Consider the following 22,059-nt stretch of genomic DNA (forward strand, 5'->3'; position numbering starts at 1 on the left):
AGGCTAGCCTTGCTGAAAGATTAAAAGTGAAATGCCAATCAAAAACTGGTTTGGATCATTCAAGGAAAGAATTAGCCAGAGGTCTGGGATAAAAACGAATTTTACTGATGGCCCCTGCTCCTCTCTGGTCCTTAAATCTTCTCTCTTCCCTCCCCTTCTTTCCTCTGCTCCAGTTTCTTTACGCTTCCCCCTCCTCCTCTGTTGTGCCCTTTATTTCTATTCTGCCTTTTGCTTTGCTCAAGTGGTGCTGTTATTTGAAGTGATTCTAGCTGCTTGCATACTGTGGACAGGATTTCTTGTTTCTCCTATCTATCATATGCAATGGCTGGATTGACTTCAAATAGCAGCAGCACATGATGTTTGGTATATATATGACAATGTGATGAGCTCATGTTGCTAACATCCATGGAGGGCAATGCAGTGCTGGATTTAAAGATCAAACAGATGATAAGCAGGTACAAAAGAATGCACTCCAAGCACATGACATCGGAATGCACCCTGGCAAATGCCACGAGCTCAATAACCTTGACATCAGCCTATGATTGGGAACTTTCCTCACACTTTAGGGTATCTAAATATTGTCAACACTGTGCAGTGGAATACATTATAATCAGCGACATTTTATAATGTAGAATACCCAAGTCTTTCAACTTAGACTTCATGTTTGAAGAATACTACCACTATAATTAAAATATTTTCTGCGTACAGGAAAATGTGAGCTCTTATTCTTCATTATTTAACTCATTTGAATTGGAATGCTGCCTCCCTTTAATGGAAGCTGGTGATTCCAGTTATAAGATACTTGACCTTCATCTTCACTGATAAAATCTGTGATTACAGTGAATAAATCTCACGTCTTTTTAAAATATTGCTCTCTGCCTAATGTAGCAAGCAATCCAGTTCAGAAATGCAATTTCTTTGTGAAAACAAATACTGTTAGTTCCATGCCAGAACTAAGCTAAAGAAGCAGAAAGTGTGGTACATTCAAATTCATACAGACATTGAAATTACACCATGAAATACTAGTGTACAAACATATTCGTCTAAACTTTCTGTCCACTCACAGCAGTCATCCATTTCAAATGGAATAATGTCAATGCCAGAATAACACTATTTCATACATTAAGTTTTCCTCCATTAGTATCTCAGTCTAATTTTATGGTCATATCATTGAAGAAACATTGAGAATGTGATAGTGTGCATTTTGTAGTAGGAACATGATAGTGTGCATTTTGTTATAGAATTGTTCATCACTTGCTTTATTTCAGTTGCCATTTCAATCCCCCAGCTCCTGATCAAATGATTGGTAAATTTGTTGATGACACATAGATAGGAAAGTAAATTGTGAAGAGGCTATAAAGAAACATAGGTTAAGAGAGTGGGCAAATGGAATTTAGTATAGGCAAATGTGAAACTGTCCATTTTGGCAGGAAGAATAAAAGAAAATACTTATTAGTGAGAGATTGCAAAGCTCTGAAATGCAGAGTGATCTGAATGTCCTAGTACATGAATCACAGGTATTAGAAAAGCTAATAGAATTGTGAGGAGAGTTGATTACAGAAATGGGGTGTTTATGCTTCAATTATACAGTGCATTGGTGAGAATTGAGTACAGTATTGGTTTCCTCATTTAAGGAAAGATGCAAGTATGTTAAGCAGTTCAGAGAAGGTTTACTAGATTAATACCAGGAATTGGCGTGTTGTCTTATGAGGAAAGGCTGGAACAGTTAGGTTTGCATCCACTAGAATTTAAAAGAGTATGAGGCGATTTGATCGAAATTTATAAGATCCTGATAAGTATTGACAGGGTGGATGTGGAGGAATGTTTCCTCTTATCAGAGGATCTAGAACTAGGGGTCACTGTTTGAAAATAAGGGATTGTTCATTTAAGACATAGATGAGATTTTTTTTTCTGTGAGAGTTGAGAGTTTCTGGAATTCTCTTCCTCTGGAAGCAAAGTCTTTGAATATTTTTACAGCTGAGGTCGATAGATTCTTGATTGACAAGGGGGTTGAAAGGCTATTAAGGATAGGCAGGAATGTGGGGTTGAAATAACAGTCAGGTCAAGCATGACCTTACAGAATAGTGGAGCTGGCTGAAGAGGCTAAGTGCCTATTCCTGCTTCTAATTTGTATGTTTGTATGAAATTAATTGTAAAAGATTACCTATTATTTCAAGTTGACCTGTTGGCCTATTGTAAAATTATACTGTATCAAAAAGGTTAGAATGGATTAATGATATTTAAAAACTTCACGTTAGTTGAAGGTATGGATATATTCATCTCTCTAGTATCATGTCATCTTTAGCACGTGTTCCTCTCATTTCGAACTGCTGTCTTCTCGTTCCATTGGAGGAAAGACAATGGCCCAGATATTTATTGGGAGAAGGTGAGAAGGAATGCCCTGGAATTCTATCTCAATGATGTGCATGTCTTTTAATACCAGAAGAAACAGAAGCCAGTCTGATTTACGTGGGGCAGAGGCCGGGGCATTGAGTTTAAAAATTGGCAAGTCATGTTGCAGCTTTATAGAACCTTAGGCTGCATTTGGGATATAGTGTTCAACTCTGGTCGCCACACTACCAGAAGGATGCGGAGGCTTTGGAGAGGGTACAGAAAAGATTTACTAGGGTGTTGCTTGGTATGGAGGGCAATAGCTATGAGGAGAGGTTGGAGAAAGTTGATTTGTTCACACTGGAACAATGGAGGTTGAGGATCGACCTGTTAGAAGTCTACAAGATTATGAGAGGCATGAACTGAGTGGATAGCCAGAAGCTTTCTCCCAGGTGGAAGAATCAGTTACTAGGGGCATAGGTTTGAGGTGTAAATGGCAAGGTTTAAAGGAGATGTGCGAGGCAAGTTTCTTACACGGATGGTGGTGGGTCTGGAACCTGCTGCCAGGGGAAGTAGTGGAAGCAGATATGATAGTGACTTTTAAGGGAGGTCTGGCCAAATATATGAATAGGATAGGAATGGAGGGATTTGGTCCCTGGAAGGGTAGGGGGTTTTAGTTCCATCTAGCAGCATGGTTGGTGCAGACTTGGATGGACAAAGAGCCTGATCCTGTGCTGTCATTTTCTTTGCTCTTTGAGATTTTGGAGAAATTTTGGGTGCTGAAGATAGAGTCGGAAATATATGGGCTCAGTGATGGATTTTGGGGCTGTCAGAGGCAGTTCAAGGAGAGAGATAGAGGGTCTGGGAGAGATTGACGAAGGATTTTTGTAGCAAGATCAAAGAGAAAGATCAGGAGTCTGGTGCATTTGATGAACATGGGGTTGATGTCATGGGACAATAAAATTGCTGGTCCTTTTTGTTTATTCGTTTGTGGGACTTAGCCAGCATTTATTGCCAATCCCTAGTTGCCCAAGGGCAGTTGAGAATCAATCACAGTGCTATGGTGCTGCAGTCACATGTTGGCAAGACCAGATAAGGATAACAGATTTCCTTCCCTAAAGCGCATTAGTGAACCAGATGAGTTTTTCCGACAATTGACAATGGTTTAATGGTCATCAGTAGATTCTTAATTCCAGATTTCTTTTATTGTTGAGTTCAAATTCCACCATCTGCCGTGGCGGGATTCGAACCCGGGTCCCCAGAACATTATGGATTAATAGTCTAGTGATACCATGAGGCCATCACTTCCAGACACACTGCTGAAAAAATGTTTACTTCCTTCATTCAGCTGTCCTCATGTTCCTTTAACTGTTGAGTACTCTGATGTCTCCAGAAATAAATTCAACTAAATTAATCAGACATGACCTGTCATTCACAATTCCACAATGGCTCTCGTGGATCAGCTGATATTTGGCCATGTGAACAAAGAACAGTACAGCACAGGAAACAGGTCCTTCGGCCCTCCAAGCTTGTGTCGCGCATTGGTCCAACTAGACCATTCGTTTGTATCCCTCCATTCCCAGGCTGCTCGTGACTATCCAGGTGATTTTTAAATGATGCCAGTGTGTCTGCCCCCACCACCCTACTTGGCAGCGCATTTCAGGCCCCCCACACCCTCTGCGTAAAAAAAAAGTCCCTCTGATATCAGAGTTATACCTTGCCCCTCTCACCTTGAGCCTGTAACCCCTCGTGTGCTTATTTCTGATGATAGATTCCAGTAACTTGCCCACAATTGTGAAACTGAATGGGCTGAATTTACTTGGTTTCTTTCTCCCTCCCTACCTTCTTATAGAATGGATTGATATTTGCAATTTTCCAATCCAGGGACATGATTCATGAATCTAGAATGTTGGAAAATTATGACTAATGCATGTGCAATTTCTAGTTTAGTTTTTTAAAAGTTTTCCTGGGGTGGAAGCCATCGCATCCTGGAGTTTATCTATTTTACATCTGATTATTTTCCCAATTTCCATTTTTAAATCCGCTGAGTTCTTTCTCTTGATCTATTATACCAATGCTATTCTCTTCTATTGTAGTACTTATTTAGCATGTTTGCCATTTCCTTACTTTCCAGAAAAGTTTTGCCTGGATCCGTCTTTGGCCAGCCAACATTGATCTACCCTGTGCTATGGCGAAGGTCATCTAGACTCAACATTGGCTCTATTCTCTCTCCACAGATGCTGTCAGACCTGCTGAGATTTTCCAGCATTTTCTGTTTGTGTTTCCAATTCCAGCGTGCACAGTATTTTGCCTTTTACTTAACATTTGCTGGTAGCTTTGCTCTTACTTGCAAATTTTCTTTTCATATTAATTTTTTGCCTCTTGTTACAAATATGCTGAAATAACAAATAGGAAAAGATCAGCAGATCCATCAAACCTGCTGGACAGAGCCTGTTGTGCCTGAGCTGGCTCTTTGAATGGGCTATCAATTATTCCCAATCTCTTACTCTTTCCCAATCGCATTGCAATTTTTTCCTTCTTTCTGAAAGTCAGCATGGATTTGTTAAAGTCAAATCAGATTCAGCTAACTTGATTGAAGAGTGTGGATGATGGTGATGTTGTTGATGTAGTACATAGACTTCTAATCCCCCTTTAGTAAAAGGCTTGTTAGCAAAGTTAAATCCCATGAGATAAAAGGCAGCATTGATCTGAAGTTAGTTGAGTGAAAGTTAATTAAGTGGCAGAAAACAGAGTAATGGTAAATGTTTGTTTTTTGGAATACAAACATACATATGAAGCAGGAGAGGAAGTAAGCCATTTGGCCCCTCCAACTTGCTCTGCCATTCATTAAAATCATGGCTGATTTGTTTGTGTTTCTAATTCCACATTCCCATCTAACCCCAATTATATTAAGATTATTAGGTTAGGCAAGGGCATCAATTTACCTCCACCTTAAGAAAATATTCAATGACTCCGTCTTCACTGCCTTCTGAGGCAGAGAGTTCCAATGTTAGAAAACCCTCATTGAGAATTTCTCCTTATCTCTGTCCTAAAAGGGTGACCCCTAATTTTAAAACAGTGTCTCTCTATTTTGGGCTCACCCATAAGGAGAAACATCCTTTCTGCATCCACCTTGTTAAGACCATTCAGGATCTTATATACGGCAATCAAAACACCCCTCATTCTTCTAAACTCCAGTAGAAACAAGCACAGCCCAGCCAACCTATCCTCAAAAGATAGCCACCTTCATTCCAGGTATCAATCTCATAAGTCTTCTCTGAATTGGTTCCAATGCGTTTATATCCTTTGTTAAATAAGGAGACCAAAACTGCACATAGTATTTGAGATGTGATCTCATCAATGCCCTGTATAACTAAAGCATAATATCCTTAATTTAATGTTCAATTTATGTTATAATAAAGGATAGCATTCCATTAGTCTTAATTACATGTTGCAGCTGAATGCAAATTTTTTGTGACTCATGCTCTGGAACACCAAGATCTCTCTGCATGTCTGAATTCTGAGATGTTTTGCAGTCTTGTTCAAAACATCGCGAGATATTCTGTGATCCTATTCAAAAGGAAAATAGGATGTTCTGTTCGTAGCGTGCATTTTGTAGATGGTGGTATGACAAAACAGCTTTCTCGACTCAGATATCATAGCCAGCATGAGACTGGAAAGCTCAGTATTGCCTGGTACAATTCAAGTTATATGCACTTTATGAAAGGAAAAGATAATAAGGTGTATTTTAAAATGTACAGTAAATCCCATTTAGATTGTGATTGCAGTTTGCCTGATCAGTGGGTCGCAATGGGTAGCCATTTAGTAGAAGTGGGTCACTGAGGAAAAAAGTTTGAAAATTGCACTGTGAGCACAGAGTCAGATTCCATATGACTTCCAGCTCTGCCTCACAATAGCCTCACCCCACCAAATGCCATTATACTGTCAAAGACGGTTTGCCCAACATCAAGTCATGGGTGAATTATAGTTTGTTCCAGTTAAACATTAATCAAATTGATGCCATCGTTTTCTACTCCCAGTACAAGTTCACTATCTTTACCATGACATCTATTGGGGCAATTTTAACCTACCTTGCATGTTGAAAAAAAAGGGGATCAGGCAGAATACCAGTTTTACTTCCTGTACAATATTATTCTCCATTAGTTCAGTGAAGAGTCCAGCTAGTGTAATGAAAAACCATGATGGCATCTGATCCCATTGCTTACTGTCTGGTGAGTTCAGTTAAAATTGTCCCTGAATGTCTCTGAAATATTTTCTGATATTTTTGTACACTGGAAGCATTAGTAAGTAAATGTTATTTTTAAGTTAAAAACATCCTGGAGTTACAGCCAATGGAAAATGAAAGTTAACACTTCAGAGTTAATACTCTGGTTGCAGCCTTCATAAGAACTGGCTGAATATATTTCTAGTACTTATGATCTTTTACCTCTTCATTAAGCTGAATGGTTATTAGAAAGTACACGATTTCTAACCAGATGTCTCTGTATTGGACCTGAGCCAAGGGCAACCTGTTTTGCTCCCTTAGCGAAACCCTGCAGACTGAACCTTATTTGGAAATGAGCCAGTGTAAGTTGTGTATTGTCTGACAGTGTTTCAGTCTGTTCTGTTCAGTGCACATTTACAGTTCAAAAAATGCAGCAAATGACTAACTTGCTTCTCTGATCCATGGAGTAATATTGCATTTGCTGTGGATGATCATTTATCACTAATGGATGTTCTTTGTTATAATATCCTCTATGTATGTTTTAAGTTGCAACTAAAATAAATACACTGATTAATACAAAATTAAGGTGGAAATTATGTCAATAATCTCAAATTCCTCTATCACAAGTTCCTCTGAGTAGTGTCCCAAACCCAACCATTTTCTGCTGCTTCATCAATGACTTCCATCAGAAGGTTAGAAGTGGGGATGTGCACTGATGCTTTTACAATGTTCAGCACATTTGTGACTCAGATAATGAAGCAGTCCATGTACAAATGCAGCAAGACTTAGACAATATCCAAACTTCTTACCACACAAGTTCCAGTCAATGACTATCATCAACAAGAGAAAATCTTAACCATTGACCCTTGGTTGTTGGTATTAGCATTGCTACATCCCCCATTATCAACAGCCTGATGATCAGAAACTGAACTGGACGGACAAGCTGCATAAATACTGTAGCTACAAGAGCAGGTCAGAGGCTAGGAATTCTGTGGTGAGTAACTCATCTCCCGAATGCTTGTCCACCATCTACATGGCACAAGTCAGAAGTATGCTGGTACACTCTCCACTTAGTTGAATGCAGCTCCCACAACACTCGTGAAGCTTGACACCATCCAGGACAAAGGCCACTTGATTGACACCTGATCCACAAACATTTAGTCCCTCCACCACTGATGTACAGTGGCAGCAGTTTGTACCATCTACAAGATACACTGTAGCAGCTCAGCTTAGATAGCACCTTCAAAACTTTCTTATCTAAAAGGATGAGGACAGCAGTCAAATGTGCAAACCACTGCCTGCAACGTCCTCTCCTAGTCACTCACCATCCTGACTTGGAAATGTATCGCTGTTCACTGATGCTGGATCAATATCCTGGAATTCCTTCCCTAACTGTGGGTGTACGTACATCACATGGAACTGCAGCAGTTCAAGAAATTAGCCACCATCATCTTCTCATGGGCAATAAATGCTGGCCTAGCCAGTGATGCCTATCTCTCATAAATGAAAAAGAAAATGCTCAGGAACATAGTATAGGGCCATATGGCCATTCAGTTTCCTAACCTGCCTTCAGGATAACAATTTTTTCATTCCCAGTGAACCAGGATCTGTCCAACTTCACCTTAAAATGTTTTAATGTGGGGGCCGGTTAGCTCAGTTGGCTAGATGTCTGGTATGTGGTCCGGAATAATACCAATAGTGTGAATCATGCTCCAATGTAAGTCGGCTTGAGAGATACCTGCCTACCTGCCCTGCCCCTGAGAGTAGAAGGCAATGGCAAATTGTCACTGACAAAAACTGCCAAGAAAGCGATTCAGGATCAACAATAAATAAGTCTAGGGTGTGCCTGGATAAGATGCTCTTTTGGAGAGTTGGTGCAGATCCGATGGGCCAAATGGCCGCCTCCTGCACGATAGGGAGTATATGATTCTATGGTTAAAATCACTTAGAAGATCAACCATGATCTAGTTGAATGGTGGAGCAGGCCCAAGGGACCAAATGACTCACTCCTGCTCCTATAATTTACAACATTCATGGACAAGTATGGTTTTAAACAAAGATAAGTACAATATATGCACTAAGAATTCGGCTCATGTAGGCTGGCACCTGAGTGTCGCAGGGTATGAAGCACTGACCCCACCTTTCACCTCATAAATCCCTCAAATAATGGGGTAGGCATCAGCAGAAATGAAATTAAAGTGGCTTCGATCATGGGCAACTGATCTGTCATAACTGTTTACTCCCAGGGCAAAGAGTTCAAAAACACTCCCACTGTCTTTGATGTTGCATCTCCAACGTATTGGCCACCAAAGAAATAAGCTCCCTTTGACTTGCAGTACTCTGGCACATTTTATCAACAAATAATTATGCCTAGTGTAACTGGTAGAAGTCTAGAGTAAAAGGTCCAGCAACAGTCAGCACTATAGTCTGAGCCAATTGCTTGCTCTCCAAAATCAGTAAATACAACTGGCCTGAAATGGCCCTTGATTTAAATGAGGCCTATTTCAAACACTGCCTGTGCTCACTTAAAATGAGCACAAGGAAAATGAAGAGTGCTACAGCTGAAAATGTGGCATTTTTAATGGATTAATGTAATTTTCTTTGGGAGAGCAGAAATGAGGCCAACTGAGACACATGTACCATGGCCTCAAAAACTTTAAAAAAACTTCTCCAATAGACTTAGATGTATGGCACCAACTATACGTATGTCTACTTGCTTGATTCTTGCACTTGTGGCAGTGAGTGAACCTTTTCCCAATTGTAATGTCTTTTAGTTTGCTATGTCAAATGTTCTTTTGCTTCATAATGCTTAAATAAATTTGTTCATAGTGGTATGGCTCTTTATTATGCCCGTTCTGGTGGCCGACATTGTCAAGTTTGTGTTCCAGTTTTGGCATGTTTCCATAATTTAGAACATTAGTTAAAGAGAGTCTGTTCTTGCTATTTTTTTCTAGATTTTTTATTTATGCTGGCCCACTGCTTTACAAAATTGCTTTTGCATCTTGCTTTTCTAGGCTCCTTGACTTTCTAAAAACTATAGTGTCAGAAAGCAAATCATTTTCATATGTCGTGGTTTGTTTCTTAGGTTCCACCGGGTATTAAAGTGCTAATGAGTGCAACTCGGAGCACATTTGATGAGCAAAAGAACATATACCGATTCCAGATGGAGTATCCAGTTCCTGCTTACCTGTTAGCACTTGTAGCTGGAGATCTAATTTCTGCAGATATTGGTCCACGGTAAGCATTTTTGTGACAGTAAGCAGATATTAATATCCTATCCTTAATTGCCAAGGCATTTATCTAAATCTAATCCCTTCTCCCATATCTGCTGCTGATCAAAATATATAAACTCTGAAACAGCTGAATTTATTGAATCAACATTGCCCATTACAATGTTAAGCTGGCAGTATCCCTCACTTTATTTAACTTCCTGAGGAATGGGAATAACCATCGATAAAATCTCCCTAAAAGAACAAAACTCTGGAGCCTAAGCCACTGGTACAGGAGAAAGTGGCTAGTGCTGCTAGGTGCAATTTGCAATATTTTTGGAAAAGTTTCTGGATGATGCATGTATTTTGGTTTGGTGAAATCAGCTTTGCTCTTTAGGCCAGTCAATGGAGTTTAAATTGAGCCATGCGGCGCCCCTTTCTTTGGAAAAACGCATACGTGCACATTTTGGCTTGGATGTGCACCATACGTCATTTTGGGGAAAAAACAAATAATACGTTCCTTCACACAAAGGGTGGTAACCTTTGGATGTCATCTTCTAACAGCAATTGATGCTAGATCAGTTAGTTTTAAAACTGCCATAGGCAGCTTTTTTGTTAGCCAAATGTATTAAGAAGTATCAGCAAAGGTAGGTATGTAGAGTTGTCACAAGCAGGTCATGATGTCATTCAACATTGGAACAGGTTTGAGCAGCTGAATGGTCCGCTCCTGTTCCTATATCCATGCTACATCTTTGGTTTTTCCAAGGTAACTAATGTTGGCTGTCTCTAAACATTGCATTATTTTTAAAGGCAGGAATTAAGTTCTTATGATTGTCAGCGTTCTTGTTTCTAAGAGCTCTGAAATCCAGACCCTTGTCCAGACATCCAATCTCTCTCCAGTGCCCCCAGACCTCACACCACTTGCTGGTCCTTGGATGCTTTCAGTGAAGCAGTTTCCTGACAGCATATTTCAAACTCTACAATTGTCTCTAAGGCCAACAAACCTTGTCCTTCCTTGCTAGATTGTAGCCTCAATGACCTGCGTGTATTGCAGCCTCAGTGACCACCAATCTGTGTTTTTTCCCCCCATCTCCAATTACAAATCCATAGTTCACCTGAATTTCTACCCTATCTCACCACTTACTGGCCATCTTCTAACACGGAACTCCCTCATTATAGTAGGGTTCCTTACCCAGAACTCCCCCTTTGATAGATAAAAAAGCACAATTTGTGTAGAGGGTGCCAACAGGTCTAATGAGAGATGTTCAAAAGTGCTTCCACCCCATGAATGGCATTAGGAGAAATATGATAGCACATGGGCTGATCTTCTTATCAAACTCAGAATAGGATTCTATGTATAGATATTAATCATACAATGAAGTGTCAGTCTAGATTATTCACACAATTGCAAGAATGGGGCTTGACCCCCCACGACATCCTGACTCAAACAAGAATACTTCCAAGTGAGCCAAGCAGCCAATACCACAGCATTAGTTGATCTATTTATGAGTAGTGTTCTGGTTTGTTTCTGAATGGGACTGCATAAGTTGAAATCTTATTTTAAAAAAAACAGTTACCTTAGGGAGCCTGCAATTTCCTAAAGATCTGCTGGCAGTTTTAGGATTAAAAATTTATGTTTTGAGTATATTGGTTTAATCTCTTTAATCCCTAGATCTGTCTATTAAGGTTGCCTATTTCTACATTAAATGTGTAGCTGAGTTTCTTGGTGATTATTATTCTATTTTTCTTGTGCATATTTATACAGAAGCAGAGTTTGGGCTGAACCTTGTTTGTTAAAAATTGCAACTGCAAAATTGAATGGCACTGTGGAACGGTGGCTGAGTGCTGCAGAGAATCTCTTTGGGCCTTATATGTGGGAAAGGTAAGAAAGGGAACTCATTTGGATGTGGTTTAACAGTAGATATGGGAATAGCAAGTACGTGATGGAAACTTGTACATCTGCTGTTAACTGCAGTAAGCAAAGAATATATTCCTTTTTTCCCAAACATCAAGTTACTGATCGTAGGTTCATTTGTCCTTTGTAATGTTTTGTGAGTTATAGCTGCGGCCCTTCCCCACAGAGAGAAAAGATTAGTGAATGGATCAAACTGGACAGTTCTCCTCCACTTCCTGACAGGTGATATCTAGTTAACACCAGGGAATTCTGAGAGCATGTCATCTGATTATCTACAAGACAGAAATCAGATGACATGCTCTCATGTCATCTGATTTCTGTCTTGTAGATAATTGGTGCAATGCACCTTTAAAATGAAAAAATAACTAGCACAGAAATGATAATTTATTTATTAGTGTCACAAGTAGGCTAGCATTAACATTGCAATGAAGTTACTGTGAAAATCCCCTAGTCACCACATTCCGGCGCCTGTTGGGATACACTGAGAGATAATATAGCATGATCAATGCAGCTAACCAACATGTCTTTTGGACTGTGGAGGAAACTGGAACCCCTAAAGGAAACCCACACTGACATGGGGAGAAAGTGCTGTCTGCGTACAGACAGTGATCCAAGCCAGGAATCAAACCGGGCTCTTGGCACTGGGAGGTAGCAGTGCTAATCATTGTGCTGTCCATGATGTTTGACTTCACTGGGTTTTACTGATGCTGAAGGGAAAGGACAGTTTACTGTGGGGTTGTTGAGTTATCAGTTTGAGTCCAAAAGCTGCTCGCTACATGAACTTGCATGCTATAGTTAAATGGAATTCTTGGTTGGATGATCAGCTGCAGGAGGACGCTTCCCTGCTGACTCACTACTAGGGAAATGCTCGCGTGCTAAATCAGCCATTTCCTGAACTCAGCAATTTATACAATGGCACATGATTTGCATGAGTAGAAGGGTAACATGAAAGATATTTTACAAATTGCTTGTGAAGCTGGAGTTGGGTCTACTGCAAATACACAGATTGCTGCTAACTTGACTCTTAGTAGTGGAAAATAAGGCTGGGTGAAAGATTATATGCATAATAATAAATCTGCTTCACTATTTAAAAGAATTATTTTATTCATATAGGCTGATTCCATTACAATTAAGTTTTCTCAGAATCATGCAGCACAGAAAGAGGTAATTCAGCCCATCACATCTTGATAGGACTGCAATTGGATCCACTCTCTTGCCGTTGCCTATAGTCAAACAGATTTTCCTGCCTTTGTTTTTAGAGGAAGCTGCTCTTATGCTACTCAGTTGTGTTATTTAATGTTGTTGCCTGGGGATCAGCTCCCTAAAGAGAAGTTCTGATTTAAACATATGGAACAACACACTTGGCTGTAATATTATTTAGTTTCTCCCCCTCCTCTCTGAAGCCAGTATTTCATGCTGAGGAATTATTTTAGAACTGTTCTAACTAAGGTGTTGAAAAATCCTCCAGTCATACATTTATGTGGTCACGCCACTTGTATAGCTTAGTGATGAATTTTGGCAGGATATTCAACTGTACAAGCATGGCAGGATAGTATGACCTCATCCTTCACATGTACTTTACAAGCAGGAATCACTGGATAGTGATTAGGAGTAAGAAGCCCTGTTCTTTTTTTTCTTGCCCCCTTTAGCATGACAATGTGGAGACCATATTTAACACCTCCAAGCTATGATTGATTAATTCAGTGCAGACCAGGAATAATAGCTCAGAGCTTACTGGTCTTTGTTAACTCAGAATCATGCTGATTCCTTTTGTATATTGACTCACTGAGGAAGTCGTGTTTGAAAGAAGATGAAGTTTTGTAACATGTGGCCATTCTGTTTTCCCTTCAGGTATGATGTTGTTTTCCTCCCGCCCTCTTTTCCAATTGTAGCAATGGAAAACCCTTGTTTAACTTTCATTATTTCCTGTATTTTGGAAAGTGATGAGTTTCTCATTATTGATGTTATCCATGAAATCGCACATAGCTGGTTTGGAAATGCAGTTACAAATGCCACATGGGAAGAGATGTGGCTGAGTGAGGGGTTAGCAACGTATGCGCAACGTCGTATCACCACAGAAACATATGGTAAGCACGTATTCTCTACTTTTTTCAATAATGAATGCATGTTAGGCCTGATTCTGCATTTGAATATTCCCAGTGCAGAATAATGCAGAACGTTAGTCTAAAAGTTGTGGATTTGCAGGGTCTGATTTTCCTACTATTAATTTAAATGTTTGGAATTAGTCATTGCAGCTGTTGTTCCTTCAGAGCATTATACCATACCAAGAGACTTCAGTGTTGAATCTGCTCCATTAATTGCTTGGTTTGTGCAACTATCATTACCTCCATTGTGATTGATTTGATGACAGCTGGGTTTGACTTCATCTCACAGCACCTAAAGATCCCAACTTTTTGTGTTTCTGAAGCAAAGTAATGCCTGTAACACGAGAGATTGCACAACCTCTACCGGTGTGTATTTCGATCCCTTTAAGCACATTTTGATTTAATGTTTTCTGCTTTGTTTATCGTTTCGGATAGTTCCTTCTTTGTGGGGGCTGCTCTTCTTGCTTTGTCGCTGAGTTTGTTTAATTTGGTTTGTTTAGTTGGCATTAAAAATGAATGCCTTCTCTTCCTGTACAAGGAACAAGCTTGGGAGTTCCCAGAGTGCAGGAGATTGTCATGTCATTCTTCTTTTCCTTGTCATCTCTTTGAACCTTTCATTGCCTATCAGCTAATTACATCGTACCACCCCCTCTGAAAGTGATGTAGAACTCTGCTCCCTTGGCTACCATTCCAACCTCTCTTTTTTGTGTCCTGTGTTTTTTCTTGGTCTGGTGTATGTGGAAAAGAAGAACTACCAAGTCCCGTGCTTCAGCCTGTGGCAGCACTTGACCACACATGCCTTGCAATACTTCTTCCCTACCAAACACCATCTCAGATAAGATTATCCAAATGGTCATTAGACAGTGAACTGTGAGATATGTTCCTGCACTGTGAGGGGTGATGACTCCTGACACTCTAATCAGCAGCCTCTTCTAATCATGTTCCACTATCAGTTCTTTTGGCCACAAGCTTTATGCATCATCCTATGCACTTCCCTCAGATGAAGATCTTCAGGATCCAGAGCACAAGTCCTGCTTTTAAAAGAAAGATCCTTTCAGAGCACCAACAAATGTAACAATGTCTTCAACAATGCGTGGCTGATGGATCAAATGGAGAAGTCTGCTGCTTGCACCTGAGATCCTGATGAATGACTTCCCTGCAGTATTGTCCATCTTGGAGTGTGTGGCAGCTTCAGGCTGATCTGCTTTGGAGACCCTCACAATAACAAATGCTTAAACTACTGTCAAAGATGCCTTAGGTACCAGTGAGAAGGGAAATGATTCTTCTGGTCTCCAGGTGCCAGGGCACGGAAAGTATCTCTCGGGGTTTCGGTGATGAGATGGGTACTATAAGAAAGGGAGTTCCAGGACTTTGACTCCATGACAATGCAGGAACAGCGATATAGTACCAAGTCAGGATGATGTGTTGTGTGAAGAGAAACTTGCAGTTGTGGTATTCCCATGCTTGTGCCTTCCTGGCCCTTCTCACTGGCAAAGGTCATGGATTTGGAAGGTGCTGTAGAAGGAGCTTTACTGAGTTGCTTTATTAGAAATAGGTAAATTAATACAGTATGGTTGGTAAATACAATTATTGTACCATCTTTATAGTGGGAAGGGGGAAAGATAAAGATGGCACAGTTCATGTTTGGTCAGATGCAAGAATCAAGAAATGGTTTATCATACCAGTTGGTGCAAATATCTCTTACAGTTATTACTTTGTGCTCATCTGGCTGTTGTTCCAACTCCCTCTGGGTGCCATTCTTCTGCAGGATCTTCATGTGGGACTGCTTTTAAAGGCAGCAGACCATTATAATTCTTGATAAACTGGGAGATCAGATGAGGTCCAGACACACAAATCACTTCCAGTCCCAAAAGAGCATGGAAATGAAATTCTGGTGGAAAAATTGCCCTTTTTAACTGTGCTTCATTGGCCTTTCCAGGCACTTGCACATGGCATCAGACATGGCTATTCTCTGAGAAGCTATCATTGGTGGCTTCATTTATAGCTTCCACAGGCATTATTAGTAGATAAGCCAGAGTCAGAAAGGCCTCGGTCTGTGTATCCTCCTCGTGAGCATATTTGCAACTGGGTGCCTAATGAACTTGGTCTCCCTCCTTCCTTCAATCAACAAATGTATTGGAGTATTCCCAATAGAAGCTGCCTTTAAAACATGTGTGGGAGATAGTTGAATAGAAGCCCTACAGAAGGTACAAAATTTAAATGGTAAATCAGTTGTCAGTAGTGATAAAGCAAAAAAAAACATCAACTGAGAACTATGCTTTCTATAAATCATCCTTTTTCCTAACACCTTGCAACACCAGACACCTATTTTATACCAACGTGACTGACAACTCCATATAAATAAATAATAAACCGCATTATCTGTTAGAACCTTGTAAAAAGATGATTTCCACTTCAGGGCAAGCGTTTCTGCTGTCAGCTGGCAGGGTTGGCAGAAATTTGTGTTGGCACAAAAACAGGACCTATAGATCCAGGCTTCGTTTTATCACAAAGCCCAAATGGGGACAGGTGGCCTCGTGATATTAATTTCCTAGGTGCGTAGAGACAATTTATAGTATGTCAGTGAATGCTGACTGTTGCCAAAGGCTGAAACAATTAATTTCCTTTATTATGCACTATGTTGAGGAAGACGTAGAATGAATTTTATGGTCTCTTTATGGCGGGGGTAAAGGAGAGTCATTCAGAAGTCTGTTGAATTCTGTGGAACTGGGAAGCAAAATGCTGAGTTAAAGGGCAAGCAACAGGAAGATTAGGATTATGTTTGCAGGCTGAGTCTTCAATTGGTGTAATTCCCAATCCAGTGAATGTTTTGCACATAGTTCAAGCTTCTGGCTTCTATTTGACCATCATGTGGGGCTCCAAAGCCTGCTGGAACATCCTCTCCATGATAGCATCTCCCTAAAATGCAATCTGAAACGTCATGATATTGACAAATAAACCATTTAACACAACTTATGTAACAAATAATTCTGTCTAATCCTTTTGGAGGGATGAAGGGTTATAGTTCAGCATTTTATAGTATTGTATCTGATTTAAACATAATTCTCAATGTTGTGACATGACATAAGAACATAAGAAATAGGAGCAGGAGTAGGCCATCTAGCCCTTCGAGCCTGCCCCGCCATTCAATAAGATCATGGCTGATCTGTCGTGGCTCAGTTCCACTTTCCCACCCTCTCCCCATAACCCTTAATCCCCTCACTTATCAAAAACCCATCAACCCGCTTCTTAAAAATATTTAGCGAGGCAGCCTCCACCACTTCAACGGGCAGAGAATTCCAGAGATTCACCACCCTTTGAGTGAAGAAGTTCCTCCTCAACTCCGTTCTAAACCGCCTCCCCTTTATCTTGAGGCTGTGCCCCCTAGTCCTACTGTCTTTTTTGAGCGGGAAGAGTCTCTCCACCTCTATCCTATCCATCCCAATCATCATCTTATACGTCTCAATGAGATCTCCCCTCATTCTTCTAAACTCTAACGAGTACAAGCCTAGTTTATTCAGCCTCTCCTCATAGCTCAACCCCCTCAACTCCAGTATCAGCCTAGTAAACCTCCTCTGCACTCCCTCCAAGGCCAAAATATCCTTGCGCAGGTGCGGCGCCCAAAACTGCACACAGTACTCCAGCTGCGGCCTCACCAATGCCCTATACAGCTGCAGCAAGACCTCCCTACTTTTATATTCAATCCCCCTCGCTATGAAGGCCAGCATCCCATTCGCCTTCCTGACCACCTGCTGCACCTGCAAGCTGGGTTTTTGCGACTCATGCACAAGGACCCCGAGGTCCCTCTGCACTGTCGCCTGCTGCAGTTTTTCGCCACGTAAGTAATAGCCCTTCCTACCATTCTTCCTACCAAAGTGGACCACGTCACACTTGCCAACATTAAATTCCATTTGCCATTTCCTGGCCCATTCGCCCAGCCTATCTAGATCCTTCTGCAGACTCTCCACACCCTCCGCACAATTTGCCTTTCCCCCAATCATTGGTGTACATGGGTGTTCCATTACACTTAGGTACATTACTACTCCCTAAGCTGAGTTCATACACCATGCCATTGGATGTGTCAGCATGAGGACTGCTGCTCCTTTGCAAGGTGAAGGAAAAATTCAAACTTGAGCCACCCAATTGGTGCCCCCTTCTGTCTTCAAGTGGCCAGTTTCAGGCTGCAGGGAGTAGACAACTGTCCTATCTGTACATTCAAGGAATGGTGTAAAATGTAAAGAAAAAAGGGCTGGCAGAAAAGAAGTAAATATTTTTATGGGTGGAAAAAATATACATTGCTTTCCCTTTTTCAGGGGCTGCTTTTACTTGTCTTGAAACCACTTTCCGACTGGAAGCACTGCATCGTCAGTTGAAACTGCTCGGAGATGAGAGTCCTGTCAGCAGACTACAAGTGAAGTTTGAGCCAGGTCTGCCTTTTATCTCTGTTTGCAAGTTAAATGAAACCTGCTGTTCCAGTAAAGCATGAATTAACCTAAACTAAATCTACTGTCTGATTTCAGAGTGCAATTCTTTTTTTCACCGAGTATTTCTGCATGATGTGTTGTGGCATTTGCAGTCCAGTGAGCAATGATAGATCCAAACTATGATGATTGAAAAACCTGCTCAATGGATCATTTAAGATTTGGAAGTTAACGTGTAGAATCTTCAGTGAATCTCAATCCCTGTTGTTGATAAAATAATTTATTAAATTGAGTGATTACGTTATGATGCTTGGATTTAAAATCATAGCATCCTTACAACACAGAAGGAAACCCTTCGGTCAGTTGAGTCTGCACTGACTCTCCGAAAGAGCATTTCACATAGGCCCTCCCCTCCTAACCCCATAACCCTACATATTTAGCATGGCTAATTCCCCTAACCTACATATCTTTGGACATTAAGGGGCAATTTAGCATGGCCAATCCACCTAATCTGTACATCTTTGAACTGTGGCAGGAAGCTGGCACACTCAGAGGAAGCCCTTGGAGAGAACATGCAAACTCCACAGAGGCAGTCAGCCAAAGCTGGAATTAAATCCAGGTTCCTGATGCCTTGAGGCAGCAGTACTAACCACTGTGCCACGATTATTACCATTATCACCCATTTAATTGTTCTTTGTTTCATTACTCCGCTTTTAAAAGGTTAGTGTTATAGCTGATGTAAACCAGTTTGTATTCTGAGCCAAGCCAGTGAAGGAATTGTAAATCACTCTGTAATCCAACAATATGCACATTGTAAACCAGCCTTCACAGTGGAGGCAACAGGATGAATCCATTGGTAGTCTGTATAAGGATTAGTAAATATTTATCATCATACTATTTTTGATTAGTGACCAGGAGTAGCTGAAGGGTACATGATAAAGGAATATGTGTGATGTTTTTCCTACATTCCCGTGCAGGTGTCAATCCCAGCAGTCTGATGAATCTTTTCACCTACGAGAAAGGATTCTGCTTCGTGTACTACTTGTCACAGCTCTGTGGAGACACAAAGTGCTTTGACTCCTTCCTTAGAGTGAGTTCACTCAGCAGTTTGTTTAATTCTTCATTTTATTTTTAAAACTAACTTTTATAAATAGCAAAGCAAAATCTGGTAGTATAAGTAAAAGCAAAATACTGCAGATGCGGGAATCTGAAACAAAGACTGAAAATACTGGAAAATCTAAGCAGGTCTGACAGCATTTGTGGGGAGAGAATGGAGCCAACATTTTGAGTCCAGATGCCTAGAGTCTAGCTCTAGGGTCATCTAGATTGAAAACGTTGACTGTTCATAGAATAGAATCATAGAATCCCTACACTGCAACAATCTGAGGTCCCTGTCCTCTTCAAGAAGATGACCATTATCCTGGTACCTAAGAAAAGCCAAGCAGCGTGCCTTAATGACTATCATCCGGTGGCTCTGGCATCCATCATTATAAAGTACTTCGAAAGGCTAGTCATGGTACGAATCAATTCCAGCCTCCCGGACTACCTGGATCCTCTACAGTTTGCCTATCACCGCAACAGGTCCACAGTGGATGCCATCTCCCTAGCCCTGCACTCAACTCATCTAGATAACAAGGCCACTTGTGTCAGACTCCTATTTATTGATTACAGTGCAGCCTTCAACACCATTATCCCAACAAACTCATCTCCCAACTCTGTGACCTGGGCCTTGGCACCTTCCTCTGCAACTGGATCTTGAACTTCCTAACTCACAAACCACAGTCAGTTAGGATAGGCAACAACACCACCTTCACAATCATCCTCAACACCAGTGCCCCACAAGGCTGTGTTCTCAGCCCCCTACTATACTCCTTATGCACCTATGACTGTAGCCAAATTCCCCTCCAATTCGATTTTCAAGTTTGCTGATGACACCAGTGTAATGGGTCAGATCTCAAACAATGACAAGACAGAGTACAGGAATGATGTAGAGAATCTGGCGAACCTGTGCAGCAACAATAATCTTGCCTTCAATGTCAACAAAATGAAGGAGATTGTCATCGACTTCAGGAAGTGTAAAGGAGAACATACCCCAGTCTACATCAAAGGGACGAAGTAGAAAGGGTCAAGAGCTTCAAGTTTTTAGGTGTCCAGATCATCAATGACATATCCTGGTCTTCCCATGCCGACACTATAGTTAAGAAAGCCCACAAACGCCTTTACTTTCTCAAAAGATTAAGGAGATTTGGCATGTCAGTTATGACTCTCACCAACTTTTACAGGTGCAGCATAGAAAGCATTCTTTCTGGTTGTATCACAGCTTGGTATGGCTCCTGCTCTGCCCAAGACTGCAAGGAACTACAAAAGATCATGAATGTAGCCCCATCCATTGACTCTGTCTAAACTTCCCGCTGCCTCGGCAAAGCAGCTAGCTTAATTAAGGACCCTATACACCCTGGACATTTTGTCTTCCACCTTCTTCTGTCAGAAAATAAAATATGAAAGTCTGAGGTCACGTACCAACCAACTTGAACAGCTTCTTCCCTGCTGCTGTCAGACTTTTGAATGGACTTAGCTTGCATTAAGTTAATCTTTCTCTACACCCTAGCTATGACTGTAACACTACATTCTGCAATATCTCATTTCCTTCTCTATGAGCGGTATGCTTTGTCTGTACAGCGCGCAAGAAATAATACTTTTCACAGTATGTTAATACATGTGACAATAATAAATCAAATCAAAATCAAAAAGAAGCCATTCGGCCCATTGAGTCTACACCGACCACAATCCCACCCAGGTCCTATCCCCGTAACCACACATTTACGCTGCCGATTCCCCTGACATTAGGGTCAATTTAACATGGCCAATCAACCTAACCCGTACATCTTTGGACTGTGAGAGGAAACCAGAGCACCCGGAGGATTGTTATTAGAATTAGAATTGTTATTCTGTCCCCTCAGGTGCTGTCAGACCTGCTGAGAAAACCTAGTAGTGACTGCCTTTTCTTGCTAACATCTATATAAAGCATTGGAATAAGACAGAGTAACGAGTCCTTTGATTTGCCCAACTGAATACTCTAACTTCAGATTATGAGAAATACTCCCTAATGCACCATTGAATTATTTTTCCACATTAACAGTTTTGTGCTGTGGAATTATTGAGAAATGAAAATCTTCAAATACATTAAGTGGGCTTGCTGGTGCAGCCATGTGTCAATTCATCCCATAACTGGAATGCTGTCACTGTTAAAATGTTTTTATGTACAGGTGGTGTCAGTAGTAGAATCTGTTCACAATGACATCTCCAGCAAACACAGAATGGGCCCAGTGGTCCACTGTGACTGATACAGTTAACATTGTTAAATGAAGTACAAATGATTCCCATGTAAAAATCAAGCTGCTAACATTTATAACTTCTTTTTTAGGCCTATGTAGAAAAGTTCAAGTTTACAAGCGTTGTTGCAGCTGATCTACTGGAGTTTTTCCTGGGTTTTTTCCCTGAGCTGAGGGAGAAATGTGTGGACAACAAGGAAGGTTGGTGAGATGTTTGAACAGGATTTTACTCAGTAGCATTTGTCCACCATAAGCAATTGCTTATTACATCTGACTGTTATACAAGTAAAGCCTACTGTACAACTAAATATTAGGGGAGCACATGTTTCTCTTCCTTGTTTTGTTTAAACTTCTCTCTAATTGTTATTCCTGGTGCTGACTTTGGATTGCCTGCCAATACAAGTACACTTTGGATTATTCATTTGTTACAAAGGTAAATTTGCTTATTGTATTCTCTGGACCAGTAGCCTAGGACAGGGTTTCGACTTGTTCGTTTGTGATTGCTTCCCCTGTTCCCCCCT

General features: G+C 40.8%; 1 protein-coding gene across 1 annotated transcript in view; it reads left to right on the forward strand.

Moving 5' to 3' along the window:
- The window catches only part of rnpepl1 (arginyl aminopeptidase like 1), a 56,652-nt gene that overhangs the window by 21,001 nt on the left and 13,592 nt on the right, over nucleotides 1-22,059 (forward strand). The window contains exons 3-8 of the mRNA XM_080185756.1: nucleotides 9,642-9,793; nucleotides 11,531-11,647; nucleotides 13,532-13,767; nucleotides 18,099-18,212; nucleotides 19,184-19,296; nucleotides 21,631-21,739. Of these exons, the coding sequence (XP_080041882.1) occupies nucleotides 9,642-9,793; nucleotides 11,531-11,647; nucleotides 13,532-13,767; nucleotides 18,099-18,212; nucleotides 19,184-19,296; nucleotides 21,631-21,739 (841 nt within the window). The remainder of the gene's footprint in view (nucleotides 1-9,641; nucleotides 9,794-11,530; nucleotides 11,648-13,531; nucleotides 13,768-18,098; nucleotides 18,213-19,183; nucleotides 19,297-21,630; nucleotides 21,740-22,059) is intronic.

This window comes from Carcharhinus amblyrhynchos, chromosome 3, assembly GCF_965287045.1.
Source record: "Carcharhinus amblyrhynchos chromosome 3, sCarAmb.v2.hapA, whole genome shotgun sequence".
NCBI classification, from domain to species: domain Eukaryota; kingdom Metazoa; phylum Chordata; class Chondrichthyes; order Carcharhiniformes; family Carcharhinidae; genus Carcharhinus; species Carcharhinus amblyrhynchos.